The 12,510-nt window shown below is 39.4% G+C and overlaps 1 protein-coding gene across 2 annotated transcripts in view; it reads left to right on the plus strand.

The window, feature by feature from the left end:
• Positions 1–12,510, plus strand: part of LOC117399490 (progressive ankylosis protein homolog B) — a 50,758-nt gene that overhangs the window by 34,993 nt on the left and 3,255 nt on the right. For both annotated transcript variants that reach the window (XM_033998717.3, XM_033998718.3), the window contains exons 9-11: positions 6,618–6,747; positions 8,674–8,797; positions 11,560–11,659. In XM_033998717.3, coding sequence (XP_033854608.2) covers positions 6,618–6,747; positions 8,674–8,797; positions 11,560–11,659 — 354 coding nt within the window. The remainder of the gene's footprint in view (positions 1–6,617; positions 6,748–8,673; positions 8,798–11,559; positions 11,660–12,510) is intronic.

A 12,510-nucleotide genomic window follows, 5' to 3' on the forward strand; every position in this document is an offset into this window, starting at 1 on the left:
TGCCAGATGTGGAATCCTTTTCCTGTAAACAAAGAGTGATCTGCACATGCAAAGCTGAGAATGGGGCCCAGACGAACCAGGGGGGGCTGCCAAATGAATAACAGGGCTGACCACTTCAAAGCCAAAAGAGGTCAAGCTAGAACAAACCCTGCAGGATCTCTGTCTGGCTCATGGGCAATGTACAGTACTACTGTTCAGCTAGCTGTGTTGTAGCAGTGTTGCATAACTAGTTGGTTGCAGTCTACACAGAAAGGCTGTTTACAGCTTCAAAAAAAGGAAATAAGAAAGAAAAGGAGACTTGGATGGACTTTTGGGTCCTATTTTTTTTTTTATATATATAATTTAGTCGTTTCCAATTAGTTTTTATTATTTTCTCCCCAATTTGAAATGCTCAATTATTTTATTATGCTCAGCTCACCGCTACCACCCCTGCGGTGACTCGGGAGGGGCGAAGATGAACATACGCTGTCCTCCGAAGCGTGTACCGTCAGCCGCCCGCTTCTTTACACACTGCGAACTCACCGTGCAGCCGCCTCAGAGCTACAGCGTCGGAGGACAACGCAGCTCTGGGCAGCTTACAGGCAAGCCCGCAGGCGCCCGGCCAGACTACAGGGGTCGCTGGTGCGTGGTGAGCCGAGGACACCCTGGCCGACCTAACCCTCCCTCGGCCAATTGAGCGCCGCCCCCTGGAAGCTCCCGTCCACGGTCGGCTGTGGAATAGCCTGGACTCGAACTCGCGACGTCCAGGCTATAGAGGGCATCCTGCACTCTAGCGAGTGCTTTTACTGGATGCGCCACTCGGGAGCCCATTTTTGGGTCAGATTTTATACAAGAACAATACTTGTTGGTTGCATAATGCTGTACAGTTACAATTGTGCTATTAACTTCTGTAGAATAATAATATTAATCTGAAACAAAGCAAAATACCTCTCTTCTTGGGGAACTAAATACTCTTTTCTAACATACTCCTACCTACAACAGGACGGCTGAGCCGTTTTCCTGTGATTTTTAAGAATTCGTAAACCTTTATTTACCCTACACTCTGCCACGCCACTCTCATCTTTATCCTTCTTACCGCCCACCTAGAGCTATTTATACTTTAACAATCAATTCATTTGTTTATTTTTTTATCTTGCTACCTTGTTGGCAGTTAAGCTAAGGTGTTGCTCTGAGCTTCCTAATTTTGACAGACAGTGGATACCTAGTGGTCATACATACATACATACATACATACATACATACATACATACTGTACATACATACATAGCTGCAATCAGCTGTAACATTGTACAAGGTTACAAGGTCATAACTTTGTTTATGAGCAGCACACATTAAAAAAAAAAAACTTGTAATAACCATTATGTTACATTTGGAGATGTATCAGCAAATAAACAATGTGCAAGGTAACTGAGAACTGCTCAGTCTGAAGAAGGTAAGAGCTTGGCCAACAAATTTGTACGGTAGTTGTACAGTAAAAATGCAAGCAACACAAGCCAGTCTATGGTGTTGAAGGAGGACACTGAAGCCAGTAATCCACCCTCAAACACCTGAGTCTGGTGTCTGAGCCCTCCCTGTTTTCTTTGTTGTAGAGCCCTGCTTCAGTTCCATCAGTATGTGGCCTTAACTGGCCCTAACTCTGCCCTAAAGGGTGCAGCAGTGCTGCCTCATAGTCTGACACGTAAGCCCACCTCCCTCTTTTACATGCTGATGGACTGGATCCCAAACCCATCCTGTGTGTCACCTCTCAATAATGTAACATAAAAAGCACAGTCTTAATTTACCAAAGTTAACATAGAGGCAAACATATTGTTAACATAGAGGCAAACGCCCCCAGGCAGGGAGACGAGTGTCCTAATGGTGTACTTGTACTGTCAAACTGCTCCATATGTCCAAAGACTATAGGGGACCCCTGGCACTCTACCATAGATGTTTATAATAAGATATGATGCAATTTATGATCATGTGAAGAAAACCATAACACCTGTAAACCATAAATCTGCATACCATTAACAACAGTGCATTGTCATTATAGCTGGTATTTGTACTTTTTTATGCATTTCTGGGAGACCAAAGTTGCCTTTGAAACAGGAGTCACCAGTAGGGTTATACCCAAAATGAGTTCACTGAGGCTGTTTGGCACAAAGTCAAGAAGTTAGAATAATCATGCATGAATTAGAAAGATCACCAGGTGACCAATTCGTTACCCATTGATTTTTGTGGAGAGAAGATTGACAACCCAGCAGTATAAGGTAAAAAAACTCAATATGCAAGATAAATCTGAGCTACTAAAACAATATTGCTTGACCTTTCATAGCCTACAATCAGTGCATGCAGGCTGAACCTGGTCTTATATGCCAGAATGAGATGCAAAAAAAGATGAAATCTCTGAAAGAATGAAATCTTCTGCAAACAGAATCTGCCTTTTAATGTGGATTCGTTTATAGATGATAATATATATATATATGTATATATATATATATATATATATATATATATATATATATATATATATATATATATATATATATATAGCACACAATAATATAGTTCTAGGCTCAGATTTGATTTTTAGGGTGTATCCTGACTGAGATGATTGATTCATGGGAAGTAGACTGGAAATGATATTATAATTTTTTACTGCATCCTGTGTGCTTTAATAATGCCTAAATACATTAGGCTGGACAAATTATTTTTAATGTCAATCAGACATCCTTTATTTCTGGCATTTATAGCGTATTATTTATAGCAACCTGAAGCCTGCTACTGTGATAGAACTTAGATGAACATTTATACAACATTCTTTTCTAATTGGCATGTCCATTTTTTCAGAGTAACTTCTCTCAAGACATTAGTTCCAGTTGAGGAATAGTCACGTATCCTCCAGAACGATGTACACACCTTTCAGACTTGTCATGTTGAATAAGTCTCACCCTGGCCATTGTTATGTCAGATATTGCAATTTTATTCACCTACCATGTATTATGCTTATGTGAGTTCTAGGGTTGTGCAGGTTTCCAGAAACACAAATTATAGAAACAAACTTTCAGTAAGAGGCAGCTGTAGATTGCTGTCAACACAAAATAAAGGTTTGCAGACTGCTATAAACACTGACTGGAATAGCAAATAATTGCTTCCTGATGCTCAAGACAAGTGTATGTTTGTCTAGAATCAACCAAATGCATACAGTAAAATAATCCTTTGGAAATGAAAAGCTAGCAGGAAACTAATAGCACAATATGCTCTTCAGTATAAATGAAGATTTTGCGAAGCTATATAAAAGCATAAATGATATCTGAATATATTTGACTTGGATGCAAGCTCATTTGCAGATGCAGCTTACACTAAAACCAAACTGAATTGAACTTGCCCATAGCTGGTGCAACTGAGCTCTGCTCTTGTTCAAAAGGATGCATGGGAGTCTCATCCACAGGATATGAGCTCAAACAGGAGGAGACATTGATTGAGTTCTAGCTCAGAAGAAAGAGAGCCCTGTGCTAAACCAGTAACACAACGTCCTACAGCACCTGACGGTCTTTGAAGGTCACCCATTCAAGTTCTGTCCATCCGAGATGAGGTGTTGTTTTTGTATATGTTTCTATGCTTTGTCTGTGTATTTTCTTTAACTCAGTGTAAAGGCAAGCTTGTGGAAATGTACTGTACTGATAAAGACATTCCTTATTCGGGTATGATATATTGTCAGTGCTTAGTAATCTCTTGGACCAATATATCGTATTAGCAGGTGTGTGTCAAGTGCATGGATTACGAGTATGTTTATCTTATAGAAAATTACAAGGACCAAGAGAGAAAAGGTACCTCAGTATACCAAGCTGTACTGGAGAACATTTACAAAAAGAAATAATTGTTGAAGAATGATGTAACCACAGGATAGGTATAAAAAGGCTTATTTAGTGCTCTTTTATTAGACCAGAGGAAGACGAGAAGACATTTTGGTGTGTTTTAGCGCATGTTAAAGTTCAGTGTAAATAAGAAAGTAAGAGAGACTGAAACTACATCGAGTGCAGAGACTGTATGAAACCACAGATTAAAATGAAATGTCTCCTTAAAAAAATCATCCCGCATAAGAGCTTGACAGAGCGTCTGTAAATCTAGGGAAATATGCTGACATAGCACGTATGCAGGCATGTGTATTTATCTTTCTAAAAAGATCAGCTTTCAAATGTTACAGAATACATGTCAGGGGTTCCATTTGCATTAAACAGTCATGTGAGTGAGAGCCCAGTTACACAACAGGGATGGAAAGAAGACTGAAGACTCCTATTGCACACCAGCTTCCTCAATCCAGGTTTTAAAATGAGCCTGATTAGCCACAGTGTATAAGTAACAAGCCCAAGCCCAGGTGTGTCTCCTAGTAAAACCGTTAATCAAACTGCTATGCAATGGGAGTCTTTATGTCCATCCCTGGACAACCTTGTGTGCTTCAGATGGCAGGTGTATTAAATTGTTTGTTCAGCACTTGTTTGTGACACCCTAGATGATTAATGGTACAAACAAGACAGTGGGCTAATGCACATGTTGTAGTTTAAATCATTATGAACTTGTATAACAAAGCCTTGGTGTTTCCTCTCCTAGACAAGCTTACAGTGGAATACTGTACCACAGTGAGAGCTTAACAAAGTGTAGAAACACATGACACAGAGAAGCCTGTGCAAGAAATCACAACTCAATTTTGTAAAATATAATAGAAACTATGATTAAACACAATAAAGCACTTTAAATTAATACGATTAACATGGGGGAGGAGGGGGGGGGGGGGGGGGGGGGTATTTTTCTGAATTTACCACGAAAGCATTTATAAACGTTACAGGCTGCCCTTAAGCCAGGATAAAGTAACAATAGTTACAGCCAAGCGAATGTGGATCCACTAAATCACTCACAAATGCAGTTTGCAACTGGAGTTATTTCTCATAAACCCCCACAGCCAGATTCACTACTGAACCTAAATTATTATACACTGTGCCATCCCTAATGAGGTAGAACGGAGCAGGCCCAGTGTCTTGTAGCCAATGGTAACACGTGGGCTCCTGGGATCTGTAGGGCTGCATTATTAATAGTGAAGACATCCTTGCAATTATTTTTCAAACCATGACTTGGAGTAATACCCACTCCATGGCTGTCATCTGCATTATTGGTTATAAAAGAGGATTTCTCACTTATATTGGGACCATCAAATGTCTGTGAAGCTGATGTTTTCTGTGTTATTTCATGTGATGTATGTTATGTGTTTTAATAATAATAATAATAATAATAATAATAATAATAATAATAATAATAATAATAATAATAATAATAAAGTTTTTCCTGTATTAAAGATTTAACTGTAAAATGAGATTTACAAATATGAATTGGAATAAGTTACATGTTTTGTGTCCTTTTGAACATGTTGATGTGAAAAAGCATAATGGGATGGAGGTTGGAGAAAAAATAAGCCTTTACAATTGGATAAGATTTTTTTTTTTTATCTCCTGGCTGAAATTTTAAAATGAGTTTTAATAGAAACATTTTAGTCCTTTATTTGTTTCTCGTTTTCCAGCTTCAGAAGACAATGAGAGCACAAATTACCAAAGTAACTGGATACTTTGTACCATCTACATTATCTAAATCTTTAATTTCGTACCTGTTTAATATTCTATTAAGTATGTGTATTGTCTATCATTCTCTATTCCTGACCACATGTGGTGTGCAATGTAAATCAGAAATGACAGCAACAGTGATCATTTTTCAAAACACTTCATTTCAGAAATTCAGCTTTCAAAAGTAGTCTATGCATGAACAGCAATAGAGAAGGATGGAGAACACACATTTCAAACATGTAGAAAAAATAAACATGAGATTGCAGAATTAATATCCCTTGATTTTAATTACATCGTAATGGCAATGCAATGTTTCTGTGGTATTAGCCATTGGTTAACCATTGTTTATTTATTTATATATATATATATATATATATATATATATATATATATATATATATATTTAGACACACCCCAATGGTATGACACTGGTAATCCACTGCAGAACCATTATAGTAAGTTTCTGAAGGACAATACCTGGGTAGTATGATGGCATCCCAATCATATTTTTCAAAAATCTCTGTAATAGCAGGACTGGCAGCCAGAATACTTTGCCTATGGCCTGTTTGTACACCCCAGGTTCAGGTGGCATCACTGACCCATGTTTTTTTTTCCAGTGATGCAGCAGTATGATGCAGTGTTGATCAAGATGCTTTATCATTGCAGCTGTGCTGTCCATTGAAATGAAATTAGAAGGGATTAGGGATTTATCTGTATTGAAGCTGGCTATTCTCTAGATAACTCCTATGTGAATGCAGCTTCGCAGTTAATAGCGGTCACTAAACCGGGTCATTTGAGAAAGAGGTCGCTTCCCTTAGGTGAAGTAAACACAGTTTGTTTTGGCATTTATTATAGGCCAACAGATATAAACAAAAAAATGATGTCATATTGATATATAAACTGACTATTGCTTTTCATTATGGGGCAGTTCATTGAAAATGCAAAGGGAACTTCCTCATTTAAAAAAAAAATGATGATGAGAACATTGTAATGTACCTAATGGCTGTACTCATCTTCTCTCCACAGCTATGCTTTTTGGTGTTCTGGACCCCACATATTTCTGAGAAGATCCTGGTGGATATTATTGGGGTGGACCTTGCTTTCGCTGAGCTCTGTGTTGTTCCTCTTCGTATCTTCTCTTTTTTCCCAATACCAGGTACAGTGTGTTCCATTCGATTGCGTTCAGACACCAAGAAAAGGCTTGACAAGAAATGGGCCTTGTGCGTCTTCCCAGTCTCATGAAAGTATCGATGTAGCAAAAGCTTGGTTTTAATGTGATGAAGGCAAAGAGTGCAATGACTTGTACTTGGCCAAACTGAGGTGGTTGTAAAACTAGACCTAAATACTGACACAGATGGGACCATTAAATGCTGTTTTACATACCTGGAAATTTAAAAATGCCCTTAAGAGACTCATGCTGCTTATACGTTATGCACTCTTAATGATCTAAACAGCAGCAGTATTTGGACTCCTCAATGTTTAGATTAATTTCCTATCTAGTTTATTTATTTCATCACTGTTGAAAATTGTATATGCATTGTCTAGTTCCACTAGAGAGGTGATTACACCGTGTAACAAATTTTTTATTTTTTTTTGTTCCTGGGTAGTAAGTGTTATTTCCTAATTGCTTATGCCTCAAAAGTATAGAAAATGGCTATTATTCCCCACAAACTTTGCTTTTGTGACCAGGACAGTGATATTTTGAAATTTACCTATTTCCAATGAGAAAGCAGGCGAATTTGTGTCTTTTTGTTCACATAAAGTCAGAAAAAAACATATGAATCCAAATTAACATGTATTTATACTAAAGTAATACAAAAATGACTACAAAATATTTAGAAGTGAGTAGTTTTTCGAGATTTACGATTATACTGTAAATCACTTTCACGAATCAGCCCCCAAATGTAGTCTCCCATCATGTTCTCGTTATACTGTCCTTCACTGACAGCTCATCCAGGAGCCTCAAAGCCGTGCTGCTCCATAATGGTAACAAGTACCCGTCTCTTCCCCTGGCTCACTCGGTGCACCTCAAAGAGGATTACAACAGCATCAAGACCTTGCTGGATGCCTTGAAGTATGATGAGTACGGCTGGGACCCCCGGAAGGTGCTGATGCCACCACTGCACATCAAATTGGGCCTTATGAAACAATTTGTCAGAGCTCTAGATAAGGAGTCGGCAGCCTTCAAGTACCTTCAAGACTTCTTCCCTAAGCTGTCTGAGGCAAAGGTCAAAGCCGGTGTCTTCGTCGGACCACAGATAAAGAAGATCCTGGAGTGCAATGAATTCCCCAAGAAGCTCACTAGTAAGGAGAAAGCGGCTTGGAACAGCTTTGTCGCGTGGTTTGGGGCTTCCTGGGCAATCACAAGGCCGAAAACTATGTGGAGCTGGTTGAGACTCTGGTGAAGAACTACGGCACAATGGGCTGTAGGATGTCCCTCAAAGTCCATATCCTTGATGCTCATCTTGATAAATTCAAGGAGAACATGGGAGCGAACTCGGAGGAGCAAGGTGAGCTCTTCCACCAGGATATACTGGACTTTGAACGCCGCTACCAAGGACAGTATAACGAGAACATGATGGGAGACTACATTTGGGGGCTGATTCGTGAAAGTGATTTACAGTATAATCGTAAATCTCGAAAAACTACTCACTTCTAAATCTTTTGTAGTCATTTTTGTTTTACTTTAGTATAAATACATGTTAATTTGGATTCATATGTTATTTTTTTCTGACTTTATGTGAACGAAAAGACACAAATTCGCCTGTTTTCTCATTGGAAATAGGTAAATTTCAAAATATCACTGTCCTGGTCACAAAAGCAAAGTTTGTGGGGAATAATAGCCATTTTCTATACTTTTGAGGCATAAGCAATTAGGAAATAACACTACCCAGGAACAAAAATTGTGTTACATAGTGTTACCAATGTACCCAGAAAGACTCATTCCTCGAAGGTGCTCTGCTACAGCCATTTAGCATGGTGTTTGCTATTGTCGCCTTATACCAATGCCGCAATTTACGTGGTATACTGTACTGTATAACCTCATTTTATGTTTGTAATTCTTTTTCCCGTCTCTGTGCAGTCACTATGCGAGCACACCTAACAGGCTGGTTGATGACACTAAAGAAGACCTTTGTACTGGCCCCCAGTTCAGTCCTGCGGATCATTGTTCTCATCACCAGTCTCATTGTGCTTCCTTACATGGGGTAGGTACAACGACAACCGGCACAGTGTCCACTACTGTAAGGTTGTGTCGTGGAAAGGAATAACATTATTCGTCTGACAAAACAGATCTTGTATGGATTGCAAACAAGAGATTAAAATCAATGCATTCACATCCTTAGGTTAGATAACTATGTGACCAATCGTTTTGTATAACGAGCTGCGACTCGATGACACACAAGCCAGTTACATAATAGCATACAGTATTTTATTTACAGTCAATTTGAAATGCACAAAAAAACTAGCTGCCTGGTGACTTCAAGATATGCTTGTAAGGGTGAAAATAGGTTTATGGAGACTGGAGTAAAATACAAAAGCAATACTGATATGTTAAAAGAAATAAAACTGTGTTAGGAACAAAGTCGCTTTATACCCCAGATGGAATTTAGCATTTGCTGGCCAGAAAGCCCTACTCCTGAACATTTTTTATAGTCTGGAAAATCAGTGACTTAAACAAGGAGCTGATGACAAAGACCTGCTCCATTGCCATCACTAACATGAAATTAGAAAATGTGGAGTACATTACTAAGCCAGACTGCATAGGAGACCTATTCTAAAAGAGGCTTTTACCAAATGGATTTTTCTCTGTGGGAATTAACTACTTCCAGGCTAAAATAATATTTCTTTTACTATCGATTTGTGAAAGCAGTGGTGGACAATGGGGTGAAAGAAATGGTAGGTGACGAATTGATGAAATGGGTAAATAATAACAGAGTGGCCCTTGGAAGCTGGAGGGTTTTAGGAAACTTGTGAAAACATGGACCTAGACTAATTTAGGAATGGCTACATTTTTGTCTTTATTTCTGCAAATTGTGTTTATTCAACTGCTCACTCAAACCATAACCAAAGCACTACAAGTTGCACACAGGAAAATAAAAAATGGTGCACCATTTCAGAATCGGTCAAGCCCTCCGTGCCATCTATTGGCGGTATCTACTGTATTCCCCTATGTCCAACTGATCCTGAAAAATTATACAGCCTTTAGAATGCGCAGCAGGCTTATACAGGAGGCAAAACATTGTGGAATAACCAATCATCACCATTGTGTGAGTGAAATAGGTCTGGATATATCCCAGACATGTGGATGTGGGGGCTCCTGAGTGGCGCATCCAGTAAAGGCGCTCCGCGTGGAGAGCAGGATGCGCCCTATAGCCTGGAGATCGCAGGTTCGAATCCAGGCTATGTTATTGCCGACAGTGACCAGGAGTTTCCAGGGGGCTGCACACAATTGGCCAAGCGCCGCCGGGTAGGGAGAGCTTAGGTCGGCAGGGCAATCCACGGTTCATTGCGGACCAGCAACTCCTGTGGCTGATAGGACGCCTGCGGGTCTGCTGTGGAGCCATTCAGATCTGTGTTGTCCTCCGGCACTTTAGATCTGATGGCTTCACTGTGGATCTGCAGTGTGAAAAAAGACGTCTAGGCGGGCACACGTTTCGGAGGACGCGTGTGTCAGCCGCCATTCCCCGAGTCGCGCGGGGGGGGGGTTGCAGCGGTGAACCGGGATTAATAAAAATACAATTGCCGATGCCAAATTGGGGAGAAACCTCAGGTAAAATCATTGGCAACGACTAAATTTAAACATGAGTATGAGCACAGTTATGCTTCCAATGCATTTTGAATGCATGCGCTCCATTTATATAAATCTTTACCTCCCAGGGAAATTGGTTTGCAGTGCCTGCTGTTGCCTACTGCTTTGACCATCACTGTGTGAAAGTAGCCTACAGGGGTGAAAGAGTGAAAGGGAGAATGGAGCTGGTGTAAGTTTCACCTTTGTGGACTACTCTTATTGAAAGAACCATTTTTAAATAATAAACCACAGAGGTTTTGCAGAGCTAAGGTAAATTACAAAAATACAAGAAACTCTGACACAACATTGCTCATTGTCCAAAACATTTGCCTGCTTGATAGAAAAGCCTTAAAATCCTGAAGTTTAGATTTGTTTACCTGGCAGACTATCTTGTTATTAAGTGGAACATTTTAAATAGGAAAAAAACTGGTCTGAAACCACAATCCATCGTACTGTATATAGAAACTGGTACATAGGACTTGCCTCATACTGCCCTCTGGCTCTAAACGTTAAGTAAATAAATCTTTGACCCTGTAAGTTTCTTCCTACAGACTTGTATGAACTCAGCTTCTGTAAGTGGTGTTTCTGGATCTTTATTAATTGTAGACAAAGCCTACCCCTCTGGGCATGATGGTTAGTATTGTTATTTACAATGTGTTAATAATATGAGGCGTTACTGTGTGCCAGCACAGGTTTGGAACTGCCCCTTAGCATGAGAAGACACATTAGGTCTCTCAAGCAGTACTTGAGAGACAGGAATTTCTACAGTATGCACTTACAGATCATGGAATTTTCCATAGAACATTCTCCTCTAGATACTGCCTTGGACCTCATTTAATTAGGGATTCGTGGACAAGAATACCACGATGATTTCAACACTCACATTTTCTAAGGTTTTTCATTGAACAGCCTAAGTGTCTTAAATTGTAATATCATTTATCTGTGCATAATATTGACTTATTAAATCGCTTTTTACACAAGTCGATACCATTTTATTACACATTCATAACTCAGTTGCTTGGATAACGTTCACTAACACAACACGCTGGTAAACCACTCTTTACAGTGAGCCAGACCCTAATGCAGATGTTGCTAGAAGTTTCCACTTCCTTTCCATTTACCTTTCCGTTGGTATGCAGACCTTTCTGTTTTATAATGATTATAATGTTTCATTTGCAGGGTTCATGGAGCCACTCTCGGTGTCGGTTCCCTGCTAGCTGGTTTCTTGGGGGAATCCACCATGGTAGCAATAGCAGCCTTCTATGTATATCGGAAACAGGTACAACAAACCACATGTTCTTATTTTAACGTGACTGTAGCTAACTAAAAAATATGTAGGTTTCAAATAGCAAACATGTATTTTTATTTTACAATAGACACTAGGATAAGTTCTGAGTTAGCTTGCCTTCATTTCAGGAAGTATGTTAGTGCCTTACTTCCTTGGTCTTTTCACCCCAGCAGTGTCGTCTGGGTCAAAGCATGTTACTGGCTGAAAGCATGTCAGTCAATAAGGGAAGCAGCTGATTGGCTATTGCCAGGAAAGAAGCCATTGTAGGGTTGGGGACAATGGCACCCGACAGGTGAAATGACCCAAGTGCAAGATAGTATAAAAGCATGGCTTGGCTAGGGCAGCAGTGTGGAGTAGTGGTTAGGGCTCTGGACTCTTGACCGGAGGGTTGTGGGTTCAATCCCAGCTGAGGGACACTGCTGCTGTACCCTTGAGCAAGGTACTTTACCTAGATTGCTCCAGTAAAAACCCAACTGTATAAATGGGTACTTGTATGTAAAAAATAATGTGATAACTTGTAACAATTGTAAGTCGCCCTGGATAAGGGCGTCTGCTAAGAAATAAATAATAATAATAATATTTGTTTTATGTAGTGTAATAACAGATGTGATGTTTTAAAATCCATATACATATTTGCTATGTGTTTCTTTTACAACTGCACATTTTAGACCAATATAATAAATGGATGCAGATGGTGAATAAAATATATGTACCTATTTTGTTAACAACAGTTACTTAAATTCACTGCATAGCAAGCTAGTTATTCGTGTAATTAGATATTAAGGTGTAAAATGTAATAGTTCAACAGTAAATTTCACATGTTCTAGTTGCCTATAACATTT

Source organism: Acipenser ruthenus, chromosome 4 (assembly GCF_902713425.1).
Source record: "Acipenser ruthenus chromosome 4, fAciRut3.2 maternal haplotype, whole genome shotgun sequence".
NCBI lineage: Eukaryota > Metazoa > Chordata > Actinopteri > Acipenseriformes > Acipenseridae > Acipenser > Acipenser ruthenus.